General features: G+C 42.6%; 1 protein-coding gene across 3 annotated transcripts in view; it reads left to right on the top strand.

The window, feature by feature from the left end:
• SEMA6A (semaphorin 6A) overlaps positions 1-17650 on the top strand; it is a 125130-nt gene that overhangs the window by 89370 nt on the left and 18110 nt on the right. The window contains exons 12-19 of one of the 3 annotated variants that reach the window (XM_084882815.1): positions 2412-2567; positions 3941-4117; positions 4508-4648; positions 4729-4809; positions 6768-6826; positions 8900-8920; positions 9059-9109; positions 14374-14538. In XM_084882815.1, the coding sequence (XP_084738941.1) occupies positions 2412-2567; positions 3941-4117; positions 4508-4648; positions 4729-4809; positions 6768-6826; positions 8900-8920; positions 9059-9109; positions 14374-14538 (851 nt within the window). The remainder of the gene's footprint in view (positions 1-2411; positions 2568-3940; positions 4118-4507; positions 4649-4728; positions 4810-6767; positions 6827-8899; positions 8921-9058; positions 9110-14373; positions 14539-17650) is intronic. The other 2 variants (XM_084882816.1, XM_084882817.1) reach the window with 2 other exon arrangements.

The raw sequence follows: 17650 nt of genomic DNA, 5'->3' as shown, positions 1-17650 counted from the left end.
GGAGGGGGATGGAGGAAGAGAGGGAGAGAGAGAGAAAGAGAAATATTAATGTGCAAGAGATTTATGGACTGGTTGCCTTCCAGGCCTGTCCCAACCAGGGCTGGGGATTGAACCTGCAACCCAAGTATGTGCCTTTGACAAGGAATCAAACCCGAGACCCCTCTAACAAACCAGGGTCATATGCTATATTGAACTTCTAGAAATGGTACACTTGCTCCTGTGATAATGAATTGCATTATCATGCCCATGCCCCTGTCTTCCCTGCCCATGCCAGCCATACAGATAAGATCCTGGAACAACAGCAAGGCCTATCAGGTCACTTACCTTCATCCACTTAAGCAAAATTCAGGGTTACTTATAGTTAAAACAATGACTCTCTAGTCTTTCGCTTAATCTCTATATCTGTAGTTTACCCATGTAATCCTAGGATGAATAGATCCATTTCGCCCAGCCAGCTCCAATGGTCTGTAGTCAAGGAAACTGGGGCCCAGAGAAGTATAAAGTGTATTGTGTAAGTTCACACAGCTGGATAGGTTTTTCCATTGTCCTGCCCTGCTTCCCTTCAATTTTACAGAACCGCGTGTCTTTAAATCCTAATAAAATGTGGAACATAAATGGTGAGTGTTCCCTGGATTTCTTGACCAGGCTGGATCAGAGCTGAGTCAAGACTCAGGCCAAGGGCAAGAAGAAAGCACAGATGCAGGGGACCTAAACATGTCTCTCGTCTGCCAGGTTCTGGTCTATTTTGGGTCCATACATAACCCAAATTTCCCATCTCCCCAAAGCGTGCCCCAGAATTGCCTTCATTGGGAATCTACTGTCCTTCATTGGGAACCTCTTGGTCCTTCGTAATCTCCTTCAACTCCTCACACTAAAACCGTGAATCCATCTTTTTTAACTGGGATGGGAGAAAACTGTCCCCCAGCCCTGTGCCTGCCCTATGTATGTGGTACCCACTGGCTACCTTCATTACAGCATTTGCAGTCTAAGTTACCTGGAAACATCCTTGTGTGCCCAGCTCCCTCCACTGAGTTTGTGGGCCTCTGGAAGGAAGAAGCCCAGTGTCTTTTAAGTTTTTTGGTTTCCAACCTCAAGTTCCCCACATAAAATACCTAGCCCAAGCCATTTAATTGAACTAATTTAAATAATGTGAACCCTGTACCCAGGAGAGAAACCATGTGGTTCTGTCTTCATCGTCTGAATTGTCTGGCATGTGCATTGGGTGCAAAAAGCACACTCTGACAAAACCTCAGATAGATCCTCTATCAGTGTTTCCCAAAGTGTGGTACACGTACCCCCAGGGATACGGGAAAAGTTTGGTGGGGATATGCACTGCACCGTGCTTAGCTGCGCCTAATTCTACGTTCTCATGAGTACGAGGGGTACTCAGCATTACGAAAATTATAGAAGGGGTACACGTATGTCAAAAGTTTGGGAAACACTGCATCTAAGTCATTGTCTGGAACTGTTAGCTACTTTCTAGATAAGCAGGAGGGGAAATTCAGCCTGAGGGGTCAGGTTTCAGGGAGAACTTACTTACTGTGTTCTCCTTGGTGTGTAAGCCATGACCAGGAAACACACTGTAAGTGGTTTGCTACTATTGGCAGTATGTTTAGCCTCATCCTCCCGCATGCTTGCCTCGCCCCTCTTGCAGATATGAGGATATGCCCACAGGGCTGGCCGGGTCAGTGCCATGACACAGTGCATGTGTGGGCCAGACCATGCCATCGCTGTCAGAGTCCAGATGTGTGGATAGGCCTGGTGTCAGTGTTTCCCTGATCTGACTTTTCCGAGATGTCCCTTGACTCCAGAAGCCATAGCATTTCCTGTAGAAAAAAGTTTTCGCGTCATTAAGGACGTGACCCTTCAGGAGGGAAGCTTCAGTGTCATTGGCTTTTCATACCTGCCCAAATCAAACAAAAACAAAAGCATCCGTAGCAAACAAAATACAGATGTTCTCTGACTGCCAGTGGGAGATGGTTACATGGAGTCTTGCTGGTACGTATGCTGGCTGGTGGCTTTTGAGTTGCCTTTGTTTTCTACATTTGTGGAAAGGTCAGCTTAATTCTGTCCTTTTGTAGAACAAATGCCTCGAGAACTTCCAGCAGGGTTCTGGGGCAGAGAGAACAGCCCTGGGACATGTGCATACCACACACTCCCCCTTGTTTCAAGCTCCATCACTGTTGATGGAATTTGTTTGTGCTTCTGGGGGGAAGCCAAGTTGCCCCCAGCCAAGGTATGCGAGGCGGCATGAAGGAAGTCTAAGCACATTTCTTTGGTGGCATCTGCATTGTTCAGCTTCCTCCTCTCAGCCTCTGGTACATTTTCCCTCATGCCAGATGCTTAGAGAAGCAGCTCATTCAGAGAATTTGCCACAAGGCACGAAACAAACTCCCTCCCTTTCTTTTTAGGCCGGGTTGCTGTGCTGGCTCATCCTCTTTAGAAAAATATGCAACCTCTAACGACTTTCCCGATGATACCCTGAACTTCATCAAAACACACCCGCTCATGGACGAGGCCGTGCCTTCTGTCATCAACAGGCCGTGGTTCCTGAGGACGATGGTCAGGTGGGTGCCAAGCACGGCGAGTCCTACAGGGATCTTCCCTACTCCATCTCATGCTCATTTCAGCGGGTCATATTTTGAAATGGCACAGACATGTTCTGTGATCACGTGCATTGATTCCACTATGAAATGCTGACGAGTGGGGTGGATGCCACAAAACCCCGTGACCACATTCCCATTGAGAAGAGTTTGGGTATTTGGGGGCTAACTGGGCACATGCCAGCAATTACAGGAAACAAAGGTATCTCCTTCCTGGGTAGCCCTTTAGTCCTGTCTGTGCCAAAGTGGAGGAGCAGTCAAGGAGAATCAGTCGATGATGTGGACACCTGTTTGGTTGGATATGGTTGCAAAACATTCCATTCAAGCATTGTGCCTTGGCTATTAATTTTCAAGTGGAGCATGAACAAAAGGAGGATTTGCAAATGCTAAAGTATGCCAGCATGAAGGGTCATGCTTTAGCATTTGTTATCTGAAGTGGTGGCCAACTGAGATGGGATAGCTGGTGTGAAATCTGTGAAAGCATTAAGTACTCCTCCTTGTATGTATTTAGAGCTTATCTCCAAACAATTCAACAGGCTTTCCCAAGTACCATCCAGTCTGGGCAATCATCAAACACAAGACTAATTAAATTTACCACCATTTTTTAACTATGCCTTTACTGAAATATATTAAAGCATTACAATGGCTCTTGTCCATAAAATGGAAACAGTATAACTTGCAAGATGGTCCATATTTTCTGGAACATGCCATGGTGCTTAGGACAAATAGGTGTCTGTGGAGTACTGAATAGCTGAGAGAAAGAAGAGGCCCAATGGGACTTAGCCTAGATGTGTGACAAGGCTGATGCCCTTCACCTTTGCTCGAAATGTATCTTGCTTGGCTGGCACATCCTTCGGAACTTCAGTCCTTCTACATACAATTGAAAATCTTTCCAATCTGGCATTTTCTTGATGTGGCTTTACATCAGAAGAATGGTATAAAAAAAAAATGGTTGCCATTGCTTTTCTTTCCAATGCTAAATGAAATGTCAAATGAGTTCCCTTATTCCTCTCCTCTTCAGAGGAGACATCATGAGCCTTCCCTTGTTGCTCAGGGCCGAGATGATTGTTGAGTGGTTTCGGATGGTTATGGCCAGCTACTTATTAAGTAACTTGGCCTCCACACCCCATACCTCTGTTCTCCCCTTGGAGCCATACTAATGCTCTGCATATTGAAGTAACATACCAGAACGGCTTGAGAGCATTATTTGCATGCATATATTTCTCTTGAGGTTATTACTAGAAAGCTCTGTCACAATTCAATTGTGTGAAGTGGGAAGGGGGACACTCGGATGACAGACCAACAGAGAGATGGAAAATGCGACCCTGTCATTTCAGATACCGCCTCACCAAAATTGCTGTGGACACCGCGGCTGGGCCCTATCAGAATCACACTGTGGTTTTCCTGGGATCAGAGAAGGGACTCATCTTGAAGTTCTTGGCCAGAATAGGAAATAGTGGTTTCCTAAATGACAGCCTTTTCCTGGAGGAGATGAGCGTTTACAATCCTGAAAAGTATGTAGAATGTTTGGTCCTTTCTTGGCAATCACTTAATGTTATTCAGAGGAAGTCAAGGCAGACATAGGTTTTTTACATTTTTAGGTGTGGCTTTTAAAATTATTTGTGAAAATCTTTTAATACATAAAAGGCATTATTTTCTCCTTGCCAATATGTATTTATTTATATAGTCACACATATAGATGTGTGAGAGTGTGTGTGTGTGTGTGTGTGTGTGTGTGTGTGCTCGCGCGCGGCGCACATGTACAAGGATCTATTTCACCTTTACTTAGATCAGATTAAGAGATCGCTTTGTGGGCTGGGTGTTGAGTATGACGGTGGCGGCAAGAAAAAGAGAACTGACCCGAGAGAAACTTTTAATGATATTATCCTGCCTTCTACAATTAGGTGTAGCTATGATGGAGTAGAAGACAAGAGGATTATGGGATTGCAACTGGACAAAGCAAGCAACTCTCTGTATGTTGCATTCTCCACCTGTGTGATAAAGGTTCCCCTTGGTCGGTGTGAACGACATGGGAAGTGCAAAAAGTATGTACTTTGCCTCATTGCTCATTAGAAAATGCTTTGAAAGGAGGCCTACTTAGCTCACGGTCATCTTCTTCCTGCAGGACTTGTATCGCCTCCAGAGACCCTTACTGCGGGTGGGTGAAGGAAGGAGGTTCCTGTGCCTATCTGTTGCCCAGCAGCAGGTAAGGTGCCCCAGGTGTGGGAGAGTGGAAGGTGCTTTCCAGTCTACATGTATGAGTTAACTGTGCTTGCACATACCACCACACTCAGCCTTCTGTGCACAGCCTCATCAGTGGGACAGACAGCCACACAATCAGCCATTCGCCTTCCTTTTCCCATTTCACAGAACACCCCAATATCACAGGTGGCGGATTTCCAATTGATTAATCATGCATCCTCAGGCTGATTACAAACACAAAGAGAAGAAACACAGTGGGCTTCTGAGTGTTCCCGGGAGAGGGGGACAGGGATGTGCATGCCTTAATCATCACAATTTGAGAACAGCAGAGAAAAGGGGAGTTGGGTAGCAATTAGATTAGTGATGCGGTTTGCCCAGCCGTCACAAAATGGGCTTCTCTAATTGACCATACGAGGCTGGGAAGAAATTGCAGAGCATTTGTTAAGGATGCGTTTGTACTGCAAGCATGTTGTACACATCCAATAAATCTTCTCCTGCGCTGAAGAACAGTTGACCCTATTACTCATTACGTAGTCAATTCTTGGCAGTTCTCCAGCAGATCGGCTCAATCGGGGCAGTGTAACATGCCTGTGATTTCGGTGCTTAAAATTGTAACCCGGTCTTTAAATGCTCAGCTGGCATTAGTTAAAAGGTTTCTTTTATGTGTTTACTTCATTGGAAGTGAAATCCAAAATAACATTGGAAAAACATCCAATGCATGTCCTTGACAGGTTATGGCAACTCAAGGGAGGTGCCATATGGCAGCACAGCTCTTTCTTAGCCAATTTCTTCAACTTCCCCAAATCCAAAGGGGGAACAGAAGGGCTCACATCACTGACTCTCCTCTCCCATTTTAGAATAGCTAGACAAATAGGCAGAAGGCCACCTCATCACCACCACCTGCATAGCATGAGGGAAAGTATTCCCATAAACAGGGTGAATGATAACTAAATCTGACCTGGAAATTTGACTAATACAAAGGGTCGACTTCTATATTTTATTACATCATCTTTACAAGTAGCAAAATATAGACATGCTACAGTGGTAGCACTTTATATATTCTCCTGGGACTCTTGAAGTGAAGGGGGAAGGATCACAAAGCACAGTGAAGGAAGCCAAGCATGATCTTCCTATATTCAAGGTATAACCAGAAGTATACTCCTGAGGACGGGAGGAGGGAAGACAGTACCTGAATGGTCTCAGCAAAATGCACCTCCGAGCCCTCTCTTCTCGGGCCCCACATAGCCACTGGCCATTTGTACCTTTAACACTTTGTTATACAAGTTACTGCTAAGCAAAGAAATAGATAAAAATCTAGGAAGGAAAGGGTCAGGGTGAAAGAGAAAGTAGAGGGAGACTTATTTTTAACTAGAGGCCCAGTGCACAAATTCATGCACATTGAAAGGAAATTAATTAGAAGAAATATTTTAGAGGCCAGGGAGGGATTGTGGGAGGTTGGCTCCAGGGCATGCCCAGCCCATCTTATCCAGTCCCAATCTGCCAGACCCCAGCAGCAAACTAACCTACTGGTAAGGAGTGTCTGCCCTCTGGTGGTCAGTATGCGTCATAGCGATTGGTTGAATGGTCAACTCATAGGTCAGACCCTTAGCATATTAGGCTTTTATATAGAGAGATTTATAAACTATATTGCTCAGAACAGTGTATTTTAACATTTAAATGTTTAAGACATATTCATGGAATCAGAGTAAAAGAGAGGTATAAATAATACACACCTTAATAATATCCGAATTAACTTCCTAAGCAAGGGTTTCTTTTTGGATATTCTTGTACATAAGACTCATTTCTGTAAATTTCAAAGATATAATTTTCAAGCTGTTATCTACAATACATATTTTTTGCACCTGCCACTCAGTTTATCAAACTGTGTTAGTTGCTTTAGTGAAACCCGAGTAATGACTCACATGATTGAATTTGTTTTTCTCTCCCCTCCTTTTCTGAAAGACTAACTTTTGAACAGGACATAGAGCGTGGCAATACAGATGGCCTTGGAGACTGTCACAGTAAGTGAAGCTTTTATCCGTGTTTATCTTTGGGGAGAGAAGCTTTCTGGAATGGCTGGAAACATTACCCTGCATGTGGAACTGAGTACAGCTGGCACCAAAACACGCATACATAACAGAAACCATCTTCTAAATATCAAATAAAGAAAATAGTATATTTTAGAGCCAATGTTATTGTCGATGCTGTTCCTATAAATGCTGGCACCTAGTGCATTATTACAATACTGAGAAACAGACTCACTTAAGAAGATATTAATTATGCAGAGAAATAAATTATATGTCTGCATTTTCTTTTTGTGAAAGCCCAGGTTTGTTGTTTTTTTAAAATTTGTTATTTACACTGTAATTTTTAACCAAATATGATGAAAAGGCTGGACATTGTACTCTAGCTTTTTAATTGAATGGAACTGTTTTTATTTTTTTTCAACATAGAAACTAACAAAAGTAATTATATTTTTAAATTAGATTTTTGTTAACATTTGCAGTAGAAAAAAGTTTCATATATAACCCACTAAGTGTACAAAATAACCTTTTCATAAAAATTAAACTGCGTGAATCTGAGTTCATTTCAAAAGTTATTAAATGGTAACATTTTAGTTAGAACTTCATGTAAAGGATCCTGGTTCTCCTATTTTTGATTAATATCAAAACTCTCCTAAAAATGCTAAGGTGTCATTTAACTTTCTTATGTCTTATAGAAATCAGATATAATCAAATAAAGAGACGTGGCAGTCTTATCTCCAATTTCTTTGCATATATTTTTTTGTTCTCAAATATTCTATATTGGCAAAAGCTTATTATGTCTTCAGACACAACATTTAATTAGATAAAGAATCAGCATAGGAGACAGTGTCACTGCCAAAAGATCTACATTACTTTTGGGGAGTGAAACAATTTGATCCATGGATGTTAGTCACATTGATGTCTTATGGCTCCATTTTCAGGAAACAGGTTTTGGTTTCTATATGAACTGAATTAGCTGACTTTAGTGAATACTTTTCATCATATTTTTATGATCTGGTGGTATGGGCATCTGTAGAAAACTGGGTGTCAATTTGGATTTCATAGGTAAATCTATGAAAAATGTGACAATGGTTGTTAATAGCTCTACCAAGTGCCCCATGCACCAGTGGGCTCACACTACACCTGTATTCTTGGCAGAAAGGCTGATGGAAGCCCCAGTATTAAGCATAGGGGAGACCCTCTACCCTGGCCCGTGACTTACTCTTTAACCTCAGCAGTCCAGCCTCTGTTTTCCTGTACTCCCCACCCTTGAACCTCATTCCTGCTGAGGCTCTCAGAGGCCCACTCAGGGCAGTAGGGCTGAGGCGACCCTGGGCCGCCTGTCCGAGTGCCTTCTCAGCTCCCTGTGCTCTGCTGGAGCGTGACCTACTTCATGGGACTTACACCTTCACAGACAGGCTTTCAGAGGCGTTAGGTCATTGGTGCGCAATGACTCTGCATCAGGATTTTGAGGGCAGATGAGAAAATCATGCAGAGCCAGTGCCAGAGGCTGAGGGCAGGCTGAGTGAACCAGTGGTCTGACCCAGACACAGCATGCACACACAGGTGTAGGCTGCTTCTGTGTGGATGTGATTTCTTTTATTTTTGTTTTAATCACTTAAGTAAACTCCCTGCTGGGTTCAGAACATTGTGATTCTGGACAGTTCCTCACAGCATGGTTGTGAGGATGAAATGAGAGAATGTATAAAAAAGGTTCTTTATAAGTGTGGGTCCATGTTGTACTTATTTTATCCACATATATGGTAGGGCTTACATTCTCAGAAACACATATAATCACAGTTACCATTTCTTTACTAACTTTTGCTTTTTCTCTGCCTCTTGGCAATAAAGACAGTGCCTGTGAGGAAACTCACTTGGGGAAGAGATGGGGGTGTGAAATTGGACCGAATAGAATGCAACTTACATTACAAGCCAGAATTGAAATGCACTTACTTAGTGTTGGATATCATATGTCCTTATAGTCCTGTATTAGTTCACTCCCACTTACCATGTAAGTCACACTAAGCAGTGTTACACATAAGTAACCTTCTCCTTCCTTTTGTCTTTCAGATTCCTTCGTGGCCCTGAATGGTAAGGATGGCATTACGCGTGATTAATTATCGGTGAAACTCTATTTAGGAAATCCTGCTTCACTAATCCTCTTCAGTATTCTCAAACTTTAGATTTCTCTCTAAATTAATTTCTTTGTCCTCATTATTTTTTTTATAGACATTTCAACTCCTCTACCAGATCATGAAATGTCTTACAACACAGTACATGGTCAGTTGATGGATTTCTTTCTTTTTTTTTTTTTTAATTCTTCAAGCCACTTATTCTGTGGTAGTTTATAGTTTTCATTCCTAAACACCATGGACCAGATTCTTTATTACTTCAGGGCCCCAATTCACTAAAATTATTTATAGATTGCATGATGCTTCAAAAATCACTCAGCCTGCATTTGATGTATGAGACTTGAGTCCTACAGTTTAATCCATATAGCATAAAATATGCCAACCCTAAGGAATTTGGTGAATATCTTTAATGAGTTCTTGAAGGAGAAAAAAAATTGCTTTTGGACATATATATCTCCAAGATAAAAGAATAGTGCCTGTAACTAAAAGGCCATAACTCTCTAACCGATGGAGAGAAACATTCCCAAAATGCTGACTCTCAGGACCATACCTGCTTCAGGGGAAAATCTATAGAGTGAACATACCAGCTTCTTACTAGGCAAAACTTTCCATTATAGCATGAAATTGGCCATCAAAATTTAAGTTCACAAAGAGTGCAACTATTTACACATATTTTCATCAAGATTTCTTTAGAATGTGTACAAGGAAGAGTGACACAGCACAAACAATGTGCACACAGGGCTTCTCCCATTGTTCCTGCTCTGAAATGCATGCGCTACATTAAACAAAGCTATTAAATCCATAAACAGAATATTTTGAGCTCTTTATAAGAAAAGTTTAAATGTAGTTAAAACATTCCATTTCTCAAAGTTACTCCAAGTATTTATTTATTAGGGTAAACTATTCATGTGGTTTTTTTTTTTTAATATAAAATGAAAAAATATGTGTGATGGCAAACTTAAGCTAATGCATTACTTGAGGCTCAATGCACGAAATTCATGCACAAGTAGGGTCTCTAGCAGCTGCAGGCTGCCAGCCAGGGCCTCCCTTCCCCCAGCTGCCTGCCACCCCCACCACCACCACCACCCCCACCACCACCACCGTCAGCCAGGGTGGGGCCAGTCAGACGGAGGGGCCATGGGTGGTTGGCCCGCAGATCCTGCCCCCTGGTTGAACTCCCAGTTGAGAGGATAATTTGCATATTAGGCTTTTACTATATAGAATAATGGGGACTATGGGTTTCAGTGATACACAAATTTTATAGACTTTGTGTTTGAGAACAGTAACAGTTCTAGGACTGTTACTTTAAATGTAGAGGTAGGTAAGAAATGAAGGGGAAACATAAAGAAAAGAAATCAAGGTGGATTTTGGATTTAAAGAAATAGTTCAAGATGGCTACAAATGTGTCTAATAGCTCTATGTGAACTCTCACTCCCCGTGAGTATTAGCATAAATAAAAAGCCTCTTTGAAAGTCCTAAAGACTATCTTATATAAACTGGAGCTGTGCAGATATGGAAAACAATACCTGATTTCTCCTGACTGACCCCCACATGAAGTGAGGTAGTACAGAGAGAAACCCACAAAATTATTCATCCACCTTTAACATTCTCTCATCTGTAGCTACAACCAAGACATTAAACACCAACTACTAGAAAAAAATTTATCCGGAGGCATATGTCCTCTAACTTAGCCTATCCTTCAGAAAGAGAGCCCACTTAGCTTCTGCTTTCTCAATATCATACTTTGAAATAATTTCTTACAATTGAATAATCTTTATCAGAAACTGATAAAAATTCAGGTCTTGAATCTAATTGAATCAGCAACCTCCCTAGCATTCATCAATTTGTACAATTTTAACTCCCAGGTAATTTCTCATATCGATAGAACAGTTAAACTGGTATCTTCTTTATGAACAGAAATAATCTATGTATCTCTTTTTCCTTTTCAAAAGGAAAGGAACTTATTAATGTCTCCATATTAACACTTTTAAAGGACAATGCCTCACCACCCTCAGCTTTTGACTAGTATAATAGTTTCTGTGATGAAACTAAAGAAGAGTTGGAATACTGTATTCCTTTTCATGAATAATCCTGTCCATTTCAGGCTAACCAACCAGGATGGAGTGGTTAGATGATTAACTGACCATCAAAATGAGGCTGCTCGAGACAGTACTTAGAAAAATACAGGAGACTTACTTTTCACAAACTATTGAAGATATGCTGATTTTGGAATTAATAAACATAGAACAGAGGTAATTAATTTATTCAGCCAATAGTGCCAGGCACTGGACGAGGTGTGGTGTTGTTACCTTCAAAGGAAATACCAAATTGCTATTTTTAAAAGCAAGGATGTAGCTTAGGAAGCCAACCGCACAGTCCAAAGTGCACCCACTGCTCCCCACTGTGCGCTTTGAAAGTTTCCATAAAAAGTTCATTGGCTGAGTGCAGGCTCACAGAGTGAACAACAAAACCACAACTGCCTAAAAAAGGGATCATTTCAATAAACCATGCACTCTGCTTGGCAAAAGCTCTGTGCAACATTAGTTTCATAACCAAGAAACCCTTTTTAGTGAATTGGACCCTGGTTATTTTCCTTCTCTCTTCCTCTCTTGTATTGATATAGTATCTCTTTTTTTGGTGTCTAATTGGTTATAATCATTGTTAATAAGTTAGAGTAGTTTGAAAGGTCTCTAACCTCTGGAATCATGAAGATTTGTAGATATAGAGAAACAGTATGATGCATATTAAAGTTAACTTTTAATATCCGCCTCTTTGCATATTATAAGAATACATCATGAGCTCCATTAGTTAAAACATGACCTCCCTAATTGGATTATCAAGACAAAATTACAGATTTGAACTCTATTGACATGTAATACTATATCCACAAATGATTGCCTATTTTTTGTAGCATGATTTTGGTTATACAGTCTCTTAGGGAATGCACAAACTAATATAGCCTGTAGAATCAGATTCTCAGAAGAAATACAGTGATTTTCTTTCAACATTTTTTTAAGCTTGGAGAGGTAATAATCATATGCCTCTTTGATTTCAAATTAAGGACTGCTGCTTAATGGTCCTTTTCCATGGTGCTTCTAAAATTTTTGAGAATTAGATATTGCTTTCTGCGACTACTTGATTCACCAGTGACACGTGTTGCCTGTCCTTAAGCATAAGTTTAAAAGATTGCAAGCCTCATGCTGCTCTATTTTTTTTAAAATTTGAGTACATCAGATACATGGTTTCTCTAGATTTACATTAAAAAAAATGGAGATGTGATGGGTACTAGACTAACACTTCAGTGATAGGAAGGAGCTGGTTTCTCACATTTGTGTAAAGCATTTCCCTACCTAACTACCATCTGGTCCACATTAATATTCGCTCATAGCTATAGCTTTCCATTACCAATGAGTTTTCCTCGTATTTGCAGCATATGGTCTTAGAAATCTTTCTACAGAGAATGTGTCCCTTAGGCAAATATTTCCCCTAGATTACCGTATTAAGAAATGTTCTCCCTTAACCATACTTATGGTATTATCATAAAATTGCCCCTTGGACACAGTTACATTAAAAGTGCTCAAAATGCATATCAACTCAGGTAAAAGAAATTTTTTTTGCTACTTCGAGGAGAGCTTTGTCACACACACACACAAACACACACAAACACAAACACACACCTTTTAGCTCCCTACAAAGCTATTTTTAATTGTTTGCTTATGCTGGGTGCTGAATTCTTTCTTAGGTTAACAATATATTTCATTAGAGCTGTGTTGAATTGAAGGGTAGAAAATTGAGGCTGCATTTTAGGGCTCAATATAAAAGCAAGTGGAAGCAAAAGAAATTTCAGGTGATTTTCCTACCCTTGTTCTCTTGTCAGTATCATGAGATGCGGTGTGATACCCAGAAATGTAAAAACAAAAAGTCTGGATCCAAGCCTTCTTAGGTTTTAAATGAATGTGTTTCTAGCAGTTGGTTCTGAATCAGACTATTTGTACCAAAGAGGATGTTTGAAGCTGTGTGGGAGCCAAACAAGTTCTACGCAGAAAGCCGCCTCTTAAATGTTACCAAAGCTTTGCACAGCATCTAAGTGCGGTGCATACATAGAAATCATTATAGCTTAGACAAGCCACTCGGCTGGCTTCCTTTTCCCGGCTCTTTTACGTATATATTTTGTAACTGGCACTAGTACAGTCTCCTGGGAATCCAACTTCCAATAATAATTGTAAAAAGGAACGATGTAATGCATTGATCATTCCAGCCTTTCTTTCTGGTGGCCAGTATTTTATCTATCGCATGCATGGTGATGACAACCCAAGGTGGAGACCACCTGGGATTCTGTCCTGCTCTCTACCAAAGGCACCAATTACACATTCACCGTAGTTGCCCCGAGATGTCTTTCTAAAAATTACTCAAGAGGTTGTTCCCAGTAAAATGGCTGACTACCCAAAGACTACTTAGACATCCTAGAGAAATCATATTTTATTTCTCCTAGAAAGAACAGGGAAGGGGCTTCTTTCAATCATCGCACCAGTTTAGATCAAAGCACTTAATAGGATCTGCATTTAGCCTTGTGGAATGACGGAAGGAAAACTTAGGAGTGTATTCACGGGAAATGTCCAGTGTCTGCCATAATTCCCAACACAGCCATTCTGCTAACATCGCTCACGGGCCGCCCTGGATCTCAAAAGGCTATTTCTTTCCAATCAAACAGTATTAGTCCGTGTGCCATAAAAACAACCTCTCACAATTATGACTCATAAAACCATGAAGCTAGCACGGTTGGAATAAGACACAGAAGACAAAGCCATAACAACACGGAACCTTAGAGGGGAAAGGAGGTGGGAGCAGGTCCTTTTAGAGAGCAACCACTTCTCCCAGAAAGAAGTTGAGTTGCCACTGAAACGTAGATGCATCCTCAGAGAGGAAGGCCCAGGACCCCTGAGCTGTGGGTGATGGGAGAGGCGGGTGCACTGCCATAAGCCTCCCCCTCAGCCACAGAGTGTCCCCAGAGTGGATACCGTCTGCCTTTTCCTACCAAACCAGGGCATCAGTATCTCCTGTGCACCTACAATGTGTCCGAAACTCCTAGATATTTTCACCATTATGTCGATTTATCCTCCCAACACTGTGAGGGTAAGAGGCATCGTTTTGTGCACAAGGAAAACCAAGGCCCAGAGAAGTTGAGTGATTTCCCAAGGCTCGCTCAGCAGGAAGCAGAGATGGGATCTTACCCTTTCTCCACTAAGCTCAAAGGGTCTTCTGCTGAATCCCACCCCCGTTTGTATTGTTTATAGGGCCATCTCCTTCCGGTCTTACAGCCAGTGTGGGAGTCCAACCTCCTGGCCTCTGAGCTAAGGGGATGGGGGTGTCTCGGGTGATGCCTCTCCCTAACTGTATTTGTGATGAAAACAGGGCACTCCAGTTCCCTCTTGCCCAGCACCACCTCGTCAGATTCGACGGCGCGAGAGGGGTATGAGTCTAGGGGAGGAATGCTGGACTGGAAAGACCTGCTCCATTCACCCGGCAGCACAGACCCTATGGGGGCAGTGTCTTCCCATAATCACCAAGACAAGAAGGGTAAGGCCTTGGAATTGCCTCTTCCTCTGGGGGGAGAGGGAGGGAACAGTAGGGAGAACTCTGTAACTGCTTCCAGCAGGATCGCAGCCCGATGTAAGAAACCTCCAACACGCTATGATTGAAAGCATCTCAAAAAAGACTGCAACCCAATCCTCTTGGCTAAGCTTGATCCTAAATTATTGCCCACGCAAGGAGAAACCACACAAAACAAACAGCACAGATGCTAAGCTTCCCCCACCCAAAAGAGGTGTGGCTTGGCCCAGCACAGATGCTGGCTCCTGAGACCCCCTCCGCCCTCTCCTGTAATCTGTGGGTCCTCTCTTCCCACCGCATTGGAATGAATGCAGTGAGGGCTTTGGCAAGTGCATGTAAGCAACGTCAAAGTCCGCTTAACCAGTGAATGGAGAAATGGCAGGGCACAGTCTTCTCTGGCTGGGAGCATCTCTCACTCTTGCCTGGCACTGCGTTTGAACAGAGCCAGGGTCCTGAGGCATCCTGTCACTGCCTCTAGGACAGCAGCCAGAACAAAAGTATGTTATGGAACCGAGCAGAATTGCTATGCATGGAAAACGGAAAGGAAGCTGCCCTAAATGAAAGGGACTCTACTGTGAACCGTGCTAAATTCTCCCTGGCTTTCTTTGCTCAACTTGAGACAGAAAATGTCTTTTTTTTTTTTTTTTTTTTTTTTTTTTTTTTTTTTTCCTTTTTCCTTGTCATTTGCTGCTCTGGTAACACAGCCACACAGCTCACTTTAGTTGCAGCTGCAACCAAAGAGGCCTTCACTTGTCCAAAAAACCAGTCTTGTAAATCGGAGACTGGAAAGCCCAGTTATGTTGTGAGCTGTTCCCCACCCACCTTTCAGAACTGTTGACTCCTATATGTTTTCAAGAGTTTCACCCAGGCAGGGCTTGGAGTCTCAGGGCAGACCAGCCTCAGTGAAGGCAGCCCCCAGCATGTCCTCCCTCGGGGTTTTCTGTGAACCCACCCCCTTCTACTGGGAGAGGGTGTTTCCCAGGCAGACTTGCATGTGCAACCCCCACCCTTTTTTGCATCTTATCTGAATGCCAGGCCAATCTGCGAAGGAATTCGTAGCCCTTTCGATTTGTTCTCGGGCCATGTCCGCTTAACCGATTTTATTCTTCTTCTGTAACTTCTTCGTACTGTGCCCTGCCCCAAATCTTTTTTTAAGTGGCTTTTGTCTTCAGCGGCCTCCTCCTCGCCCTTCCAAGAAAGCACCGGGCCGATCTGTGAAGGGACGGGCTGTCCCGCAGGCCACAAGCCCTCGCATGTGCCATGATTTGTTATGTGTGGCTCCAGACCTCAGAGGTATTCACTCGTCTTGGCTGGGTTCTCAAGAAGAGACAACCCAGAAAAAACACTTAGTGTTTGCCCACTGCGACTTTCTAAAAAAAAACAAAACAAAAAAAACCAGCTTTTCCAGGAAAGCATTAAATATATTGGCCAAAATTTAGCCGTTGGTTACAATTGTTTTCTCTTCACTTCTCCTGAGGCTTGAATTTTCTCCAACTGTTAACTCCCCCAAGGGATGGAGGTTATCAAAGAGTCTAATTAACACTTGGACATCATTTCAAAATTCGGCATTGTTCATTCTCCCTCGGGTCTTATTGGGAATATTGACAAAGCTGGAAGCAGTCTACGACTTGTCCAACAATGGTGGCAGAGGTGTGACTGCATGGGTGTTTAACATGATCACTGTTCTTGTGCTGTTCCCTCCTTGCCTTGCCCTGTCAAATTTGACTTTTGACGACGGTGTATTTGATGGGGCAAAGACAACGAGATGCTATGCAGAAAATTTTGGAAGATGTAGCTTTGATGTTCCTTTTACCATGATTTTTTATTTATGATTTTAATTTCCATTTTTTGCTCTGACTTGTTTTTTGTTTAATGATCATGATTTCTTTCGATCTTTTGTTTTCTTTTTGCCAAGCACTGTGTGTTGTGACTTGGTGGTGGCGTTCCTCTGTTGGAAAAGTCCTGTTTCTTTTCTGACTCATGATGACGTTCCTTAACCTGTCCCAATCTGTAATTCCCTCGCTGCTTCCCTGTCATCCCCTGGCGTAGGTGCCTTAATGACGTCACATCCGTGTGTGCAGCCTCTCCCGGGACGCGAGAGTTTCCTGGGTTTGCCGAGGGCCTCTGGCAGGTGCTCTTGTCACTGGGTCGATTGTCTCATGGGAATGTGACATTTGTATGCGCCAGCTTCAGGAGCTAAATATACTCTGGAATTGTCTCTAAAATACTGCACATTTCCCCCACTAAGCAGAAAACGTGTCCGCTGACCAGCTAGCTGAGGAGTCAGGTGTCCAATGCCCTTTTTATTGTGGCCGCTGGGGGAAAAAAAAACACACCCCAGTGAGTAGACTAGCCCACAGCTCTGCCCTGCAGACACGCTGACCACCACGGGCTAGTCCCATGCTCAGGCCCACCTCCTCTTCCAAACAAGTCTGCATTTCCAGAGTATGTTTGCTCACCTTTTCTTTCCTTTCCCTTGCTGTTGTCTTTCGTGTTGATTTAATCCTGTGCGTCCCTCCCATTCTGTTAAAGCACCGTTCCCAGCCTTGCAATCTAACCCCCTTCTGCTGCCATTGTTCTTAGCCTCCCCCTTTCAAAAGAATAGACCCAAGCCCTCTGCCCCTCTGTGGAATGTTCCAAGGCTCTTTCCTTCTCTGCTGTGAGTGGCATTCGGACGTTGTCTGAATATCTAGTCATATTAACAAAGCGTGAGAAGAGCCCTGCAAAGCACACAGAAGCAATATCACAGAAAATGAAGTAATTTTCTCACTCAGTAACCGGCCTTGCCCTTCATTACCCTCCTGGCCTTGTCTAATGTCTCCTGTCCTTGCTGCTTTTCTTTAAAATTGCCTGATATCGTTTAAGCCCTGGATTCATTAGTAAAAACACAGCCAACTGCTCTGTTTTATCTCTCGGTCCCTAGATGTCTGGAGCCTCCACAGCCAGCCCTTTAATCGCCATGTTGATAAATTAGATGCAGCCCTGGCTACTTCCTTCTTAGTTTTGCCACATTTAAAAATATATATTTATATGTATTATTCCTATAACGATTGAGGTAGTGATCAGTAGTTACAAAGGG

This window comes from Pipistrellus hanaki, assembly GCF_964339955.1.
Source record: "Pipistrellus hanaki genome assembly, chromosome: 4".
NCBI classification, from domain to species: domain Eukaryota; kingdom Metazoa; phylum Chordata; class Mammalia; order Chiroptera; family Vespertilionidae; genus Pipistrellus; species Pipistrellus hanaki.
This window is presented reverse-complemented; position numbering and strand designations above follow the sequence as displayed.